The sequence below is a fragment of the Podarcis vaucheri genome (genome assembly GCF_965113315.1).
Source record: "Podarcis vaucheri genome assembly, chromosome: 9".
Taxonomy (NCBI): Eukaryota; Metazoa; Chordata; class Lepidosauria; order Squamata; family Lacertidae; genus Podarcis; species Podarcis vaucheri.
In genome coordinates, this window is record NC_138767.1 from 76,073,338 (window position 1) to 76,092,721 (window position 19,384).

Sequence of the window (19,384 nt, forward strand, 5' to 3'; positions counted from 1 at the left end):
CCTCTTGCGAGCTGAATGACACGGGAGTCCCAGATCGCAGTTTGCATTTGTGATAGAAAACGTTGATGATCTTGCCTGCTGTTGGGAGCAAGAGACAAGAGGCCGAAGGAGCAAAGCAGATGGTGTGCGAATCTGGCTCTGGGGAGAGTTTTCACACATGCCACTCCAAGCACCTTTCAGCTGCACTCACACTTGTCTGTTTGTATGTGTGAATGTTGGCATCGCGGGAGAGAAAGTGGAATGAGCCTTTGCTCAAGGTGCATTTTAGCCAGTGTAGGTTATTATAAAATGCATTCAACACACAGCAGCAGCCACCAAGGCCCAGAGCCTGATGTTCTTATGGCCATCACTGCTTCCAGTAGCAAATTCAGCTGGTGCGTACTGATGGGTTGGAGTCTCTATGGAGGAAAAAAAGAGGGAGGAGGCGGTACCAATATTCTTTGGAGGGACCCAGAATAATAATAATAATAATAATAATAATAATAATAATAATAATAAATTTTATTTATATCCCGCCCTCCCCAGCCGAAGCCGGGCTCAGGGCGGCTAACAACAATAAAACAGTACAAAAGTACAGCACAAACAACACTCTAAAATCATTCATTATAAAATTACTTAATTCAGGCCACTGGCAACCATTGGGCCAGAGCTCCGCGAAGATTGCCGAGGGAGGGAATCAGGCTGTGCCTTGGCCAAAGGCCTGGTGGAACAGCTCTGTCTTGCAGGCCCTGCGGAAAGATGTCAAGTCCTGCAGGACCCTAGTCTCTTGTGACAGAGTGTTCCACCAGATCGGAGCCACAGCCGAAAAAGCCCTGGCTCTAGTTGAGGCCAGCCTAACTTCTCTGTGGCCTGGGACCTTCAAGATGTTTTTATTTGCAGACTGTAGGTTTCTCTGTGGGGCATACCAGGAGAGGCGGTCCGTAGGTACGAGGGTCCTAGGCCGTATAGGGCTTTAAAGGTTAAAGCCAGCACCTTAAACCTGATCCTGTACTCCACTGGGAGCCAGTGCAGCTGGTATAGCACCGGGTGAATGTGATCTCGCAGCGAAGACCTCGTAAGGAGTCTCGCTGCAGCATTCTGCACCCGCTGGAGTTTCTGGGTCAGTCTCAAGGGCAGCCCCACGTAGAGCGAGTTACAATAACCCAGTCTGGAGGTGACCGTCACGTGGATCACAGTGGCTAGGTCAGGGCGAGAGCGGTAAGGAGCCAACTGCTTAGCTTGGCGGAGATGGAAAAATGCCATCTTTGTTGTAGCTGCAATCTGCGCCTCCATGGAAAGGGAGGTGTTGAAGATTACACCCAAACTCTTAACGGACGATGCTGGCACTAATTGCGCCCCCGCAAGAGATGGGAGTTGCCCCCCCATCCCATCTGAAGAAGCTTCAGAACCACAAGTAAGAAGGGGGGAAAGCAAATTCACCCCCCCACAAAGTCAGTGAGGACTGAGCCTACTCAAAGAGCCACAAAATGATGGCTATCAGCTGGAAAGGGGGGGAATTTATGGCAAAGGAAACACATATTAGCATCAAATCTGTGCGAAAATGCATGTTTAAGCTGAAAGAAAGAAAGAAAACCATAAACATATGCAGTAATGGGGTGAACATGGCTAGAGTGTGTGACGTCCACCTTCCCAGACTATACTCTGTCATTTGAACCTGTCAGTCTGCATACCGAAGGGTTTCAACAACTTCCTCATATGGATGAGGGATGGGAGAATACTAGCAGTTCCAGTACCTCTCAATTTCTCATTTTCCCACTCACACACTTCCCCACATCCATTTGCATTTTTTTTAAAAAGTCCTCATGAAAATTCATCAGCATTTACATGCAAATTTGTCCTAATAGGCACATTTTGCCTAATATACACATTTTGCAAAGCAGGTTCCCCTAATATAATGCCTTTTTTCTATGTTACCTTTTCTTTGTGAGCTTCACTAATAGATGCCTCTTTATTCACACTTTGCCACAGCATAGGCTCTTTTGTACGCATTACATGGCTAGAAGACTCCACTGTAAAATTCAGAGAAGGGCCAATTTGGAAGGACGTTTCTATGTTTCAGTTTGCGTGTTTCGGGAAGTGTGGATTAGGCAAATTCACCTATCAGTACACACTGAATCGGCTTTCTGCCTAATTCAGATGTGTATCCATACCCTCCAAGTGCCCTGATTTTTCCAGGACTGTCACATAATCCCTAAATCATGGCTTCTGACTTGATCCTAGGTAAAGTTAAAGGGACCCCTGACCATTGGGTCCAGTTGTGGCTGACTCTGGGGTTGCGGCGCTCATCTCACTTTATTGGCTGAGGGAGCTGGCGTACAGCTTCCAGGTCATGTGGCCAGCAGGACTAAGCCGCTTCTGGCAAACCAGAGCAGCGCACAGAAACACTGTTTACCTTCCCACCGGAGTGGTACCTATTTATCTACTTGCACTTCGCGCTCTGGAACTGCTAGGTTGGCAGGAGCAGGGACCGAGCAACAGGAGCTCACCCCGTCGCAGGGATTCGAACCACCAACCTTCTAATCAGCAAGTCCTAGGCTCTGTGGTTTAACCCACGGTGCCACCTGCGTCCCTTGACTTGATCCTAGACCCCCTCAATTTCCCCTGGCCAGCAGACGGGCTGCGGCAGGAGCTCCAGTCATGGCAGCATTGGGAAGGAGGCAGGTGGGCTGTAGGACCCTGCTAGTGGTCTCACACCTTCTGACCCCTCCTCTTTCTGCTTTCTTCAGGTGAGAGAGAAGGGGCTTGCCCAGCCAGGGTGCCCAGTTGCCTCCTCAAGGCAAACGGAGGAATTAATGGGTGCCCAGAAGGCCTTTCCAATCCCCGCCCTACATGGCACCTTTGCCATGTTTCCATGCAGTATTGAAGTCACTCGAGCTGTCCTGCTCTAGGGCTGGGATCCCATCCTCTCCCCACAGCCCTGCCTTCACCCTCAACAGGACGTTGCTGTAGTGCCCAGTCTTTGCAGCATCCCTGGATGCCACACACACACATGGGTCTGTTCTGCACGGGTCCATTGTCAGATGGAAACTGAAAACATTTGACAGGTGACATGGCCAGGCCAGCCTGGGTGAGTGGAGAGGCGTAGAGATCTTTTATCTCAATTTCCAGAGACATTCCCCACTTTTCCTGCCTTCTGTTTCTGCCTTCGGCCTGCTTTCAGTGCACAAAGCACTTTGGGAGTTTCCCTCCTTGCTCAAGTCGCACATGTATTCTACAGCTAGAGCAAATCATTCACAGGCATCAGTATTCCTGGCTCGTCTCGCACGCTCCTTAGTAACCTACTGGGGGCTTTTCCAATTTGGAAGACGGTATAGCAAGATCCTACAAATCTACTGCTGGCCTTGCATGCTACTGGTGCCGCCTCTCTGCCAAACTAGAGATTGTCAAGAGCAGTCCAGGCAAGAGGCTGTGAAAGTCAGAGTGGCTCCAAGATTCACGAGGCAGGATCTTTTCCGCTTGACATCCATTTGCAGTTGCTACAGTGCCATCTAGTGCCATTTAGAATCAATGGCCGTGCATTCAGCATAAAGCATGCACCTCCCTGCTCCATTCAGGCATTTGTTCTGACATGCAATGCTTGTCATGTGCAGGAGGGAGCAAGGAGCGTTGCTGCTGCCTTCATCTCCGGACTACCGGCTTCCCATGGCCTCCCACAGCGGTTGGCCGCTGTGAGAACAGGAGGTTGAACTAGGTGGGCCACTGGCCTGATCCAGCGCAGCCAGGTTCTTCTTATCCTCCCTGTATTTTCCTGACAAAACGCATTTGCCATGCTTCAGTTCTGTGCTTTTATGTGTGACTGAAGAGGCTTGTTACTGGGGATTTTGACCCCCTTCCAGCTCTAATCATTCCTATTGTTGCTCTGAGCTGGAATTGGCTCCTGTTTCAGGGCCGGAGCAACCGAGCAAAGCCCATTTGGCGAGGAGGACAATGGAAGCTAATGCATTTCGTGGAGCCGGATTGCACCAATCTTTCCCCAAGCCTCTCTGCGCTACAGCCCTTAATCCTCTGCGATTAGCTGCCACCTGCCGCAAGGCTTGTTATTACCAAGGTAGAATTTGGAGGCTGATCCCTTTTTGCTGGCTTTCGATAAATGGCACTTTGGAGAGGGATGCCTGAGTAAGACGATCTGGGAGGAAAGTCAGAGAAAGGGGGATGGGAGAAGGCTGCAAACCCCTCAGATTGAGGGGTAGGTGTCACTAGGGCTGTCATTCTGTGGACACACAGGAATCTGTGTTGCAGGGCGTTGCAGAGCGTTCCACCAAGTCGGGGCCACATCTGAAAAAGCTGTGGCCTGGGATCTCCAATATGTTTTAGTTTGAAGACTGTAAGGTCCTCCGCAGGGCATACCAGGAGAGGCAGTCCCGTAGGTACGAGGGTCCTAGGCCGTAGAGGGTTTTAAAGGTTAAAACCAGTACCTTAAACCTGATCCTGTACTCCACCAGGAGCCAGTGCAGCTGGTATAGCTCTGGGTGAATGTGATCCCACAGCAAAGACCCCATAAGGAGTCTCGCCGCGGCATTCTGCACCCGCTGGAGTTTCTGGGTCAGTCTCAAGGGCAGCCCCACATAGAGCGAGTTACAATAATCCAGACGAGACTTGGATTTTGCAGATTCCCCATGTATTCCTATGAACTTTGTTGCATATGCTCTCATTCTTCAAGAGCCTGCCTTGGAAATTGGCGGGAGGGGGAGAGAACGAGTCCAGGGCACTTCTGGTAGGTGTAACTGAGCTGTTGTGCAGCATGGATTGGAAACTGGCTGAGTCCTGCCTAGGCAGCCGAGCGCTGCAAAACCTCGTTGTTGCACTTGTCATGGAACAGTTGATTGGTGCCTGATTTACTGCTAATTCTGCAAGCCAAACAGACCTTTTTAAGTGCTAATTAACAGCCCAAACGAAAGGAGCTCATTAGACATTGTTGTAGCTAGCTCGCTAACAAGCCCAAATTATTTTCTGCTAATTAGAATTCTGAGCCAAGCAGGGTCTGCCAGCCAAACTGAAGCAGACAGAATATGAGAAGAGTATGGTGTATGTGAGAAATGTCATATCTTGGCATATTGAATGGTGAGAGGGAGAGAGAGAGAGAGGATGTCTTTATTTTCTTTTTGCGTCATTAACCCCCAATGGCATATCGGCGTTATCAGTGTTGAATGAAGCATAACCCAGCCTTGTAGTACAAGCTGACCTTATGCTCCATGAGTAAATGGATGTACTGCCCACCTTGGGCCATTAAATAAAACCTGCAAAGTCACTGTCATTAAAATATGTAGGCTCAGTAAACAACTTTCAAGGATGAGAGAAAAGGTTGTTGTTGTTGTTGTTGTTGTTGTTGATTAAATTTGTATTCCGCCCTTCATCCGCAGATGCCAGGGCGGTTCACGACATTAAATAACAGTATAAAAACCACAAAATACATAGTAAAAGTAAGAACAACAAGCCAATAATCCCATAACACATTGAAAAGGGCATCAGATGTCAATCAACCAAAGGCCTGGTTGAAGAGGAACGTTTTTTCCTGGTGCCTAAATGTATATAATGAACATAGAATCAAAGAATCATAGAGTTGGAAGAGACCACAAGGGCCATTGAGTCCAACCCCCTGCCAAGCAGGAAACACCATCAGAGCACTCCTGACATATGGTTGTCAAGCCTCTGCTTAAAGACCTCCAAAGTAGGAGACTCCACCACACTCCTTGGCAGCAAATTCCACTGTCGAACAGCTCTTACTGTCAGGAAGTTCTTCCTAATGTTTAGGTAGAATCTTCTTTCTTGTAGTTTGGATCCATTGCTCCGTGTCCGCTTCTCTGGAGCAGCAGAAAACAACCTTTCTCCCTCCTCTATGTGACATCCTTTTATATATTTGAACATGGCTATCATATCACCCCTTAACCTCCTCTTCTCTCCCTGCGGGGAGAGCATTCCACAGACGGGGAGCCACTGCAGAAAAGACCCATTTTTGAGTTGCCACCCTCTGGACCTCTTGTTGAGAAAGCACATAAAGAAGGGCCTCAGATGATGATTGCAGAGTCCGGGTTGGTTTATATGGGAAGAGGCGGTCCTTGAAGGATTGTGGACCTGAGCCGTTTAAGGCTTTATAGGTCAAAAGCAGCACATTGAATTGGGCCCAGAAGCTGATTGGCAGCCAGTGCAGTTGGACCAGGATTGGTGCAACCTGGCCGCCAAATTCTGCACCAGCTGAAGCTTCCAAACCATCTTCAGAGCCAGCCATACATATAACGTATTGCAGTAATCCAACCTATTGGTTACCAGAGCATAGACAACAGACATTACGCTATCCCCGTTTAGATAGGGGGGCGTCTGGGCCACCAGTCGAAGCTGATGGAAGGCACTCTGAGGCCACCTAAGCCTCAAGTGACAGCAAAGGATCCAGAAGATCCAGCTGCATACCCACTCCTTCAGAGGGAGTGTAACCCCATTAAGAGCAAGCAACCTCCCAACCATCCAGTCTAGCGAACTGCCCACCCAGTGCCTCAGTGGCAAATGCCATCATTCCGGACAACCAAAGCAGCTTGTGTGCCAAAACCGGCCCTAAACGCTGATTGAAATGGATCTAGAAAATCAGTTTCTTCCAAGATTGCCTGGATCTGGTCCGCGACTCAAGAACCTTGCCCAGGGAGAGAAAAGCAACTGACCAGCAGCTACTTTTCTGAGTCCAGGGATGGTTTCTTGAGGAGTGGTTTCACCACTGCCTCCTTCATGTAGGCAGGGACCGCCATCTCTCGCAAGGAGGCATAAAGCACTTCCCTGGTCCAGCCAGCTGTCCCCTTCTTGCTAGTTTTAATCAGCCGAGAGGGACAAGGGTCCGTAGTGCCCTGACCGATCCAAACACCTTCTCCTCATCCTTGAGTCTTGGATGAACTGAAATTCATCCAACACAACAGGGCAAGACAGTGCTCTGGACACCCCATGAGATTAATCTGCTATAACAGCAGAGTCAAGATCTCTGTGGGTGCAAGCGATTTTATGCTCAAAACGCTTTGCAAACAAGTCACAGTGAGCTACCAACTGTTTGGTCACCTCCTTTGGGACAGCCTGTAAAAAGCCCAGCACTGCCTAGAAAGAGCTCCGCCGAACAACGAAATGAGAATGCAAATGTAGCAAAGAAGGTATACTTTATTGCCTTCACTGCCACTAGGTAGGCTTGATGATGTCCAGCTGCATTCAACCAGAACTTTCTGTCACCTGCGTTTGAGCTGTCCCCAAACTTGTTTACTTGCCCTAAGCTCTGGAGTATACCCGGGAGCCAAATGGGCTCCACAAAGTGAGAGAGGGCACTCGGAGCGATTGTGGCAACTGCCCAAGCAATTTGGATGTTCCAGAGGTCAGCCAGGGCTTCAGCAGGAGTGCCAGCCATATCATCCTGAAAATCCCCCACAACTGCTTGGAAACCCATTGGACCCATCAGCCTCAGAGGACGGACCGTCCTCAAAAGTCCCCTGCCTCTGCAGAAGGGAAAAGGTGCTGAAAGCCTACATCTCAACAGGAAGCTCTGGGAACAAAATTCCTGGCTTTATAAAAGTGGACCAAAGGGTAAGGCATGGGGGAGAGATTTGGAGGAGGCGGAGAGTGCCATATAAATCTTAAAATGCTGCATGTGATGGACTCTTGCAATTGGCATTGACCAAATCCAACAGCAAATAATAATAATAATAATAATAATAATAATAATAATAATAATAATAATAATAATAATAATATAAAGGCAATGTGATTCTTAGCTGCATCAACAAAAATCTAGTGTCCAGATCAAGGGAAGTAAAAGTACTGCAATATTCTGCCTAGTTTGAACCCCACCTGGAGCCCTGTGCTCTGTTCTGGACATCACAGCTTAAGAAGGATATTGACATACACAGAGGAGGGCGACCAAGTTGAGGGAGGGACTGGAAACCAAGCCTTATGGGGAACGGTTGAGGGAGTTGGCCATTTTTAGCCTGGAGAAGAGAAGACAGGTGATATGATGGCCACCTTCTGAACTCTGGGAAGCCAAGACTGTTATTTTTAGGTATTTTATTAAATTTATCCGTATAACCCAAGTAACAAAAGAGAATTTAATGAGACTTTAAAACTGAACCAAGGCTGCAATGGGATGGTACATTCACAAGAAGATATGATAAAGCTGGCTATCGGGATGTTTGAGATGAGATGTATGGAAGTGAGAGCTGGACCATAAAGAAAGCTGATCACCAAAGAATGGATGCTTTTGAATTCTGGTGCTGGAGGAGACTCTTGAGAGTGCCATGGACTGCAAGAAGATCAAACCTATCCATTCTGAAGGAAATCAGCCCTGAGTGCTCACTGGAAGGACAGATCCTGAAGCTGAGGCTCCAATACTTTGGCCACCTCCGGAGAAGAGAAGACTCCCTGGAAAAGACCCTGATGTTGGGAAAGATGGAGGGCACAAGGAGAAGGGGATGACAGAGGTTGGATAGTGTTCTCGAAGCTACCAGCATGAGTTTGACCAAACTGCGGGAGGCAGTGGAAGACAGGAGTGCCTGGCGTGCTCTGGTCCATGGGGTCACGAAGAGTCAGACACGACTAAATGACTAAATAACAAAACAGACAGGCAAGTGGAGTGCACTATCGTAAGAAACGAAGGAGCAAGTGTGGTGCACATGAATTACAAGATAAACAGAAACAGAAACATATGAATTAAACCATCAGAGGCCCAAGGACTACCAAGAATAAAAGACTCTATATTACAACCATAGCATTTTTCAACCAGTTATAAGTTATTTCTCCCAAATTTTTTGAGCGACTTGTGGAAGAGATAAATTGTGTTTTTATGTATTCAATAAAATTCCACAAAAGAGGCCTTTTTCTTTCTTTCATACAAACAGATGCACCAGTTAAGTTGTTCATGTAATGCAGTTTTCCATATGTTACTGCACCCTAATGAGATGTTAATTCCAGACAGTGTTTTCCATGGAAGCCATGACTGTTAAAAGTGGCTCACCACACCCTGTTTCAATGCTAAGAAAGTTCTTAGGCAAAAGTATGCAAAGTCGTGTGGGAAAAAGCGCTAGGTAGTGCATTTTGCGCCTCAAACTATCCTTTTGAAGGTTTGGTCTTTTTTATCTTTGCTTGTGCTTTATACCTCTTTTGCTCTTATTATTTGGGCCGCGGTCTTTGAGCCTGACGTCTGAGCCTGCGACACGCATCTTTGAACATGTTTGGTTGGAGGCCGTGGGAAGTTGCTTGATGACTTTCATCTCTCCCAGTGTTCCAGCCCTTTGAGAACAGGGAATGGGGAGGGACGTGGGGAGGTTGCGGGGAAATCGGAGTGTTTGTGTGACACCGCCCAGGATGGATGGCTGCCTTCCCTGCCTTATCTCAGAGGAACAGGCTGAGCAAAGCCAACCCCAGCCAGATAGAGCTTGTCTCTTCAGAGGGTTTACTAGTGTAATCCAATGGCTTTTATTCTGTTGCTGGATATACTATCTGCCTTTGGCAGCTGGATCTGTAGCGTGGCAGCGATGACCATCTCTTTGCCCTCCCTCAAAACCACCCATTTTGAATGGGGCAGCTCGGAGTGAAGCTGTGTCTCTATTAAGCCAGCCTCAGCCGAGATCAAATGCTTTCCGATACAATCCAATTAACTCTCAAATTGAATAGCAATGCGGAGGATAATATACCGTTCTCATCCCTGGCATGAATTTTTTCCTCTCCTTCCTCCTTCCAGCTCCCATTACAAGACTGCAGGCCGTCTTGCCTCACAGTAGATGAAGGCAAATAGCTTCTGAGTTCACCGCCAGTTTAACCAGATAAAGGGCAATTAATTCCCAATGACACCACCCAGGTGCAGGACAGGAGATGAGATTGATCATTTGGAAGGAATGTGTGTTGAAAATAAATACAAAGCGGGGGGGGGAGGGAAGGGTGGCTGATTTTAACTTTCAGAAGGTCCCCCTGGTGGTGCCCCTCTGCCACCGCTCAGTCTCACATGCTCAATGTTGTCTTTCTCCAACTGGTATTGTAAGGCCATCCTCCAGGTCAGGATCTGACCCATGAAATCTTTGCTTGATTTGAGGCACCAAAACCGTAAGTTAAGATGAGTTGGTTTTCGCAAAATGGGATCTCTCTTCCATCTCAAATGCAAGCGTTCACAAGGAGGGAGGTTCTGACGCAACCTTGGGAAGAACTTCCTGACTGTGAAGGGCCGTTTGATGGTGGGACAGACTCCCTCAGAAGTGGTAGACTCTCATTCTTTGGAGGCTTTAAAAGTAAGTCAGTGGAGCAGTGCGGTGGAAGGCCTTTGCTCAGGTGTGTGATCTGATGCCCAGCACTGAAAATAGATAAGAACATGAGAAGAACCCTGCTTAATGGTGGAGGCAGGGCACAGCCATCATGGCTAGGAGCCATCACCAAGTCCTCTGTTCCTTCCTGAATTTCTTCAGTCCTTTTTTAAAGCCATCCAAGCTGGTGGCCATTGCTGCCTCCTGCCGGAGGGAGTTCCATAGTTCTTGCTTTGTGGACTTTCTCTGATCAGTCCTGAATTTTCCTACACTCAGCTTCATTGGAAGTCCATGAGTCCTAGTGTTATGGCACTGACCATTACACTGTTGGAATGCTGCAGGGGAGACGGGGGCATTTGGCAGGCCCCCAGCTGGCTCCAGCCATCGGCCAGCAGCCGGGCGATCTCCGGTACAGCATCAATCAGCGACACGAGCCTCAGATACGTTTAGAGACTCGGCACGCTCTTATCAGCAGAGTGAATAAGTTCTCACAATGGAAATGGCGGACAGAGACATGTGTAAGCATTATTTACAGGCATTTATTCAGCATAGTTCAGGAACAAAGGGAAAACATGTCTGCTTCCCTTTGTGTCCAGCAAAACAGCAGCAATGCAAAAGCAATATACAAATGGAAGTTCCCAGCAGACTGTGCTGGTAGTAAACAGTCATGTCTGATCCTTTAAAAAAAAAAAAATTATTGATTTTCACAAAATTAAGAAACACACTAACAAATAAACAGACAAACATAAATCATAACCTTATTAAAACTAATCTTCTTAACATTGTTCAGTGACTTCCTCGTATCCCCCTAGTTGAATTTCACTGGATATCATTTTAACGGTTTTCCAAATCAAAGTTCTTAAAATCTTAACTTAATCACTTAACATCAGTCTTTCTTCCCAATTCAGCATTAAACATAATAATTCCTCACATTACTTATTTAAGTCCTAAGCCTAACTGGTAATTGCAAGCTTTTTCCAATTAATTTAACTTAATGTATTTAAATAGTCATTAAATTTCGTCCATTCTTCCTGGTACTCCTCATTCTGGTGACGGACTCTTCCGGTCAGGGCGGCTAGCTCCGAAAAGTCTATCATCTTCATCTGCCATTCTTCCACAGTTAGTAGTTCTTGTGTTTTCCACTTCTTAGCTAGTAATATTCGAGCAGCAGTTGTGGCATACAAAAATAATTTAACATCTTTCTTGGGCAATTCCAAACCTTTCTTTGTGGACTTTCTTTCATCAGTCCTGAATTTTCCTATACTCAGCATCATTGCAAGTCCATGAGTCCTAGTGTTATGGCACTCTGACCATTACACCACCACTGGCTCTCTGTCAATATGGTGTTAGAAGATCTGGCCTGGAACTTCCCTACTGTCGTGCTTTGAGGGTGGAGGCATATTGAGCCCCAGAGTCAAGTGACTCCACTAGCTGAGAGATCTATGGCAATCCTGTGGGAAATCAGAAGGGATAAAGCCAAACAGAGGAGCCCCACGGGAATGCAAACATCAGTGATCCTCAGTACAATTAAGATATCAGGATTAGGAAAATGGGCTTAAGGAAACTCTCTTTAACAATGGCATGCAGGAGAGCAATGCAGACAGAGGATGGATTAAATAAGAAAACAGACAGGGACATCACAGGTGCAAGGTTATCAATGGCTCATCTGCTGGCAAGGACTGCATCAGTTGGACCTGCCAGCAGCTGATGGATTAAAACCTGGGCTGTGGGACCTGAACAAGGTGATAGGCTCAGCACACAGCGTCTTGTGCACTGATAGCAAAGTTGCTAATTCTGAGTGGAGCCAAACTGGCATCACCTATGCACAAGAGGGAGGTTTTCTGCAGAAGCACAAAAAAGCTTTTAGTAAGGCGTGGGGGAGAATAAAACTCAAAAAAAGCCTGATGAGAAAGCATGTTCTCCTTCATGGAGAGCATGTGTTGCGGTCGGGGCTACTGAGCCACCCCTCTGTTGCCAGGCAGGTTCTTTAAGATGCCCTGGGGCAGCGATTGGTTTGCTGGGGCAAAAGTGATGTTGCAATTTTTGTGGGAGGGGTAAAATGTTTAAAGACTCTGCACGCAGCTTGGAACTTTCTCTTTGCTGCATGCAACGGATCACCCGCCCACCCGCCCTAGAGTAAGGGGTTGTTGCGTTGACCTTGCTATGCCTGTCATGGGGTCGTCTGCCGTTGGGGCAGAGGCCTGGTAGGAATTTTGTCCATCTGGCAGATTGGCCGGTCAGTTGGTTTTTGCCTACTGCGTAGCAAATCATCACAACTTGTAAGGTTGCGGTTAGGCATTGGTTATAAATTGGTGGAGGAATTTTGTCCATATGGCAGATTGGCCGGCCAGTTGGTTTTTGCCTAAAGGTAAAGGTAAAGGTACCCCTGCCCGAACGGGCCAGTCTTGACAGACTCTGGGGTTTGTGCGCCCATCTCACATCTATAGGCCGGGGGCCAGCGCTGTCCGCAGACACTTCCGGGTCACGTGGCCAGCGTGACAAGCTGCATCTGGCGAGCCAGCGCAGCACACGGAACGCCGTTTACCTTCCCGCTGGTAAGCGGTACCTATTTATCTACTTGCACCCGGGGGTGCTTTCGAACTGCTAGGTTGGCAGGCGCTGGGACCGAGCAGCGGGAGCGCACCCCGCCGCGGGGATTCGAACCGCCGACCTTTCGATCGGCAAGCCCTAGGCGCTGAGGCTTTTACCCACAGCGCCACCCGCGTCCCTTTGCGTAGCAAATCATCACAACTTGTAAGGTTGCGGTTAGGCATTGGTTATCAATTGGTGGAGGAGGGGTTAGGATAGGCTGGGCCTGCCCCTCCATGGTTGCTGCGGAAAGGGAATTCCGTTAAAGGAATCCAGGGGCTTGCCATCTTTTCGTCCAATCCCTGGAATGGGACTAGGGCCGGCAAGCCTTCGGGGAGCAGGCGGGTGAGAATTGAGGGTCTGTGACTCAGCTCCAATTCTCCCCCGACTTGTTTTCCCTCACTGGCTTTCGGTGGTGCCTGGAAGTCAGTTCTGTCCCCAGGCGGGGGGGGGGGGACAGATAGTCTTAACCAATACCTAAACAACCACTCACGGTTTTGTAATTAAATTAAGTTGTGGCCAAAATCATGCCAAAAACCTTAAACAAAAATTATGTGTCCGTTGTGAGTTATTTGGGGGGTGGCTTGGGGACCTCGAGACGCAACTGAGCATCCTCAACAATATATGGAGTGCTGCAGATTCCCCCGATCTTCTCTTACATTGTGGAATTTGTTGTATAGCTTAATCACATGGCGTTGTATTTTAATTGTTGTCATAAAGTGCTCTGAGCAATGTGTTACTGATGTAAGCCGCTTTGATAGTCCCTTTTTATGGCTTTTTATTAATTTTTATTTATTTTGTAAAATGTATGCACCTCTTGATTGTAAAACAAGCCTCAAAGAGGTTTACAAAAAAGGAGAAAAAAACAAGAAATCACATCAATACTTTAAAACATACAATTTTTTTAAAAAAAACACACTAAAACACATTAAAATTCACATCAGTATTTCTAAGCATCTGCATAGGCCTGCCAAAAGAAGAACATTTTTAGCAGGCACCAGAAAGGGTGTGATGCTCTTCCTGGGTCCGATGCTCTTTGTTTTTAAAGGTGTTTCTCATGACGTTCCCACCCTTGGAGAAACCGGGACAGGGATTCTGTGGACAGGAGGCAACAGAGAAGGGCTTTTGTAGAACGCCAAGAGCATCAGCAAGGCAAGCAGCAATAGCCCTTCTGCAAGCCATGAGTGCGTGCTGCAGATAACAGCAATGCCTGAGCACAGCCTGGTAGAATCATCATCATTTACACAGGAAGGCCTTGGGCTGCAGAGCAGCATCTGTAAATCTTGTGTCTCCGTGACCTCTAGTTACTGACACTCTTTGCTCTTCTCCAGGGAGACATAGACCATAATTGCTTCGGAATGAGGGCCAGCCATTAAGACAGACCCAGCTGCCCTTTCTTTCACCCTGATTCCAGGGCCAACTTGAAGCAAACAAACTATTCCAGCCGCTAGAAACCACAGGAAGGGAGATGGCTCTTGTTCTCCAGCCTTCTTGCAGGATTCCCATAATCGGCATCTGGTTGGCCGCTGGGAGAACAGGGTGGAATCTAGGCACATATAAAAAACGTTGTGAATATGTTTTTAAAAAATAAAGTTTTGAAAAAAATATATTGAATTTGCCATAGCTCACCATTGCCATCTAGTGTCGCATTTGTATAAAGCACTTTACAACACACAACACTTTATTTGCAGCTGTATAGCTGGGTAACAAGATGCTGGACTCAAGGGGCCTCATCCAGCAGGGCTCTTCTTAGGTGCTTGTGTGTTTTTAGGGAAGAGGATCTGGAAGACCAGGATTGAAATCCTCGCTTGGCCATGAATCTCCCTGGGTGGGCTTGGGCCAGGCACTGCCTCTCAAGCTAACTTACCTCGCAGGGTTGTTGTGAGGATTCTGTGAGAAAGAGGAGAACCACGCAGGCCTTTGTGCTTTCTTTGTACAGTGGTACCTCGGGTTAAGAACTTAATTTGTTCTGGAGGTCTGTTCTTAACCTGAAGCACCACTTTAGCTAATGGGGCCTCCTGCTGCTGCCGCTGCGCCGCCACTGCACGATTTCTGTTCTCTTCCTGATGCAAAGTTCTTAACCCAAGGTACTATTTCTGGGTTAGCGGAATCTGTAACCTGAAGCGTCTGTAACCCGAGGTACCACTGTACTCTTGGTGCCTATCAGCGCATTCTTGCTTAGACAAGCCTACACAGATGTTTAGAAAGTCACTTTTTGATGGTTTAAACAATTTTTGCTAATTGTTCTTAGGTCCATTGTTTTGTCCTTTTTTTGGTAAACCACTTTGAAGTTTCTTTTTCAAAGGGTGTATCAGTTTTATGAAATAAGTAATATATAAATACTATAAAAGTCTCAGAGTCTGCACACAGGTCCATGATTAGGGCCAGCGCGCGGGGGGGGTCATTGTTGCTGTTTTTTGTTTTAATTCCCCCCCAAAAAAAAAATAGAAATTAAACAAAGAAAAACAAAGAACAATACATAACACTGTAAACACACTTATATACATATTTTCCAAAATGAAAACTAATAAAAATAAAAAGAAAGAAAAGGAAAAATAAAAGATATAAAGAAAAAAGACAAAAGGGAAAAAAAATACTTTTCATAACCTGGAATATTACCAAATCCTTGCTTCAAATACTGCAATATATAAATCTTAGTTAAAATATTATAAAAGACTTCCACCGCATTCACCACACGTCTCTTAGTTGTCTTACTCGCATTCACATCTGTTCTTCAATCATTTCCCTTCCTTAGATTCTTTTCAAATCTTTATGATCTCTGTATTCTTCACAAGGTTAGTCTAGACACAACCAAACTTTTGTATTTGAGCCCTGCTTGTATAAATAATCATTGATGCTATTTTATTATTGATATTATAATTTTTGTATTTTGTATTTTGCTTTTATTATTATTTATGTGGAAATTGTTCAATTTCATTCTGTACTTTTTATGTTTTGTTTATTGTTTATGACTGCTTTTGTTATGTTTGTAATTATGTAATTTTTACATGTTATATAAGCCGCCCTGAGCCTGCTTCCTGGCTCAAGCCTCCAAAAAACCCATTTGTTGAGGGCCTGCGAAGAAATGCAGCCAGTAGCTGAGGGTCTTAAAAAACCGGGGGAAGTTATGAGAGTTGATAGCTGTCACATCTAAAGGGCTGTCACATGGAAGATGGAGAAAGCTTGGTTTCTCCTGCTCTGGAGGGTGGGATTCAAACCAATGCCTTCAAGTTACAAGAAAGGAGATTCTCATCTGTTGTTTACAGGAAAAACATTCTGAGGGTGAGAGCCATTCAACAGTAGGACTGACTTCTCAGAAGGTGGTAGACTCTCTTTCCTGGATGGTTATCTGTCAGGGATACTTCAGTTGAGATTCTTGCATCTCAGGGGGTTAGACTAGATGGCCCTTGGGTCCCTTCCAGCTCTACAATTCTATGGTTCTATGCTTTTTCTTCCACGGCTCTTCCCACACACAGGTGCTGATATATACTCAGAGTCGCAAAGTGATTTCATGCTCTTTATTCAGCTCATAGTGGTGAGGAGGAATGAATGAAAGTCCCCTCAAAGTATCTGCTTTATATACATTATTTACACAATGGGCTGCACATGATTGGCTAATTCTGGAATTCTACTGTAAGCCAATCAGGTTGTGGATTCACTTATCTCTGGAGCATGATTGGGTGGATCCTGCCAACCAATCATACTGCTGCATTGTTCTAGGACCAATCAGACTGCTGCATTCTGAATCCTATTGCTCTAGGACCAATCAGACTGCTGCAATTTGGATCCTATTGTTCTAGGACCAATCAGACTGCTTCAGTTTGGATCCTATTCAACTCAGTACATAACAGGTGCCTCCTTTTCGCCCTGTCTGGAATAGAAAATTTGGGCATGTTAAAGGGGCAAACCTGCCCCTGAATCCCATTGTCTGCATTTACCCTTTGAAATGCACCCTTTGAAATGTAGTCCCTGGTGTTTTTTGGTGGGGGTTGGAAGGTTTGCAGCTGGGCCCATGAGATCATGCAAAACAGTTTCTTTGCAGACATGGCAAGATTAATAGATTCCAACATCTGAAGCTCGTCACAGGCATCAAAGACCCCCCAAGCAATTTGTAAAATAAATAAATAAGTGTGCAGGAGGAAACACTGAACAAATATATATATATGGTGAATGAGAGAGAGGAAAAGAGGGAGATCATACGGGGAAATTTCTCTTTGCTAGCATATGAAAGACATACAGAATTACTAAAGGGAAAGGAAGCTGTGGGAATATATATATTTAGAATCTAAATAAACCTCAGGCTGGCAGGAAATGCAATGCTTTTAACTTTCTTGTAGTCATTAATAAGGAACTTATCATCCTCACCCTTCCCTCACCTGGCTGTTGGTGAGAAGGAAAAGGGCCAGAGGTGTGTGAAAGAGAGCTAGAAGCAGGCAGAAGCCTGAGTGGGAGATGCATGCTTGATTTCTGCTTGAATCCAAGGCTGTGGCTATGGGAGAAGCGAGACCTTCTTGCGGGGTTAATGCTGGGAGCCCCTCTATCATAGACTCAGGCTGTATATATGTGTTAATAAACCATATATCCTAAAGACATAGCAGTCTCCACTGTCCCTCATTCCAAGGAAACTGAACTCTGGGTAAATGCCTGGAACACCAGGAATCTCACTTCACTCATAGATTGTGGTGGCGTGCAACACTGGTGTCAAAAGTGGGATTCATTTTTCCCAGAGGAAGACCTGTGTACCTGAGTCAAGGTGAAGGGAGGAACAGGTATACCTCTAGAGCAGTTCAGATTGATGGTCCAGCAGCAAAGCCAGGAACAAATGGAGCAGCAAGGCCAGTCGGCTTGACAAACTGGATCAACAGCAGACAGAGACAGTGGTTCGATAAAATGGAGCAGCTGCAAGCAGAGTGTGGGAGAAGCCTCCTTGGAGAAAAAAGTCAGAGACCTGCCTGATGAGATGCTAGGTAAAGGTAAAGGGACCCCTGACCATTAGATCCAGTTGCGGACGACTCTGGGGTTGTGGCGCTCATCTCGCTTTATTGGCCGAGGGAGCCGGCGAAAAGCTTCCAGGTCATGTGGCCAGCAGGGCATTCTTGGAGAACCAGGAGCAATATCTGTTCAGAACCCGGATGCCCCAGTCCTGCATTCTTCATATCCACACCACGTTCAGTGGATTTGATTTTATAACCATTTTCTTCTGTGATGATTGTCCTTGGAGGAAAATAATAGGGGAAACTATATTGTGTTTTCCAGAGTTCCTTCATTGCTCCTGAACACAAGAGCTCCTTGATTGACCTAAAAGAGGTGAGTGTGGCTCAAGACACCGTGTTGTCTGATTTCATGATCAAAAGCATGGTTCGCTCTTGAGGGATGTGTCCCCTTGGCTGTCTACACTGCTGTTTGGCCAGGCCACCTCTCAGGGTATCAATGCTGCTCTCTGTTTTCTGCTGCACCATCAATATATTTTAGTTTATTATTTCATAAGATTTATACACAGCTTGGTTGTAAAAAATAAATAAATAAAAGAAAAAGCAGCTTACAAAAAGACAAAACAAGAAAATCAATAAAATTGTGTGTTACAACATACAAAAGTTAAAATACGAAACAGATTAAAGTTACCTCCCCATTCTATACATCTGTTTTTAAGCAAGCACCCAAAAGAGCACAGCAAAGGCAACCTGCTTGATATCAATTGTCAGGGAGTTCCTAAGTACAGGCGCTGCAGAAAGGGTATTGTGTGGCCCCTGTAGCAGTGCCAATTCCAGCGATGGAAGCATAGACGGACAGGTCCCTGCTCCAAGGGTCATACAAGGCTCAAAGAGGAAGCCACTCTCTTGCTTTGTCACTGATCACTAATGATGCTAATTCTTTAGGGTTTTAAGCATTAAACATCTATGGCCCCATCCCCACTTGTCTGTTTGGCTGAGGTGAAGCAAATCCTTAACAAAGATACAGATTTGCTGCTTCTTTTTTGCGAGTGTTTTTGGAGTTACTTCACTAAAAAATTATAATACAGTGGTGCCCCGCAAGACGAATGCCTTGCAAGACGGAAAACTCGCTAGACAAAAGGGTTTTCCGTTTTGGAGGTGCTTCGCAAAACGAATTTCCTATGGGCTTGCTTCGCAAGGCGACAATGTCTTGCGAGTTCCTGCTGGTTTTTTTTCCTCCCCCCCCCCCTTTTTCTAAGCCGCTAAGTCGCTTATCAGCTGATCCGATCAGCAGATAAGCCGCTAAAAGCTGCTAATAGCGCTAATAGCGCTAATCCGCTAATCCTTCAATGGGCTTGCTTCGCAAGACGAAAAAAACGCTAGATGAAGAGAATCACAGAATGGATTCTTTTCGTCTTGCAAGGCACCACTGTAACTTTGGCTTGTCCATATTTACTGACTTATTACAGTAAGCCCACAACACTCACAGGGGTTACATTCCAGTGATCATACCTAAAGCCAAAATTGCAGTTGTATAGTTAAAACACATTGGGTTCAATGACAGGTGGGATTACCAAATTCTTCCCCCCCAGATGCTTGACCCCTTTCTGCCCC

At 46.2% G+C, this 19,384-nt stretch overlaps 2 protein-coding genes across 4 annotated transcripts in view; both read left to right on the top strand.

The window, feature by feature from the left end:
* CCDC33 (coiled-coil domain containing 33) overlaps positions 1–19,384 on the top strand; it is a 154,042-nt gene that overhangs the window by 99,108 nt on the left and 35,550 nt on the right. For all 3 annotated transcript variants that reach the window (XM_082237375.1, XM_082237374.1, XM_082237376.1), the window contains one exon: positions 18,096–18,146. In XM_082237375.1, the coding sequence (XP_082093501.1) occupies positions 18,096–18,146 (51 nt within the window). The remainder of the gene's footprint in view (positions 1–18,095; positions 18,147–19,384) is intronic.
* LOC309540538 (uncharacterized protein) overlaps positions 1–19,384 on the top strand; it is a 135,431-nt gene that overhangs the window by 53,617 nt on the left and 62,430 nt on the right. The gene's annotated exons all lie outside the window — the stretch shown is intronic.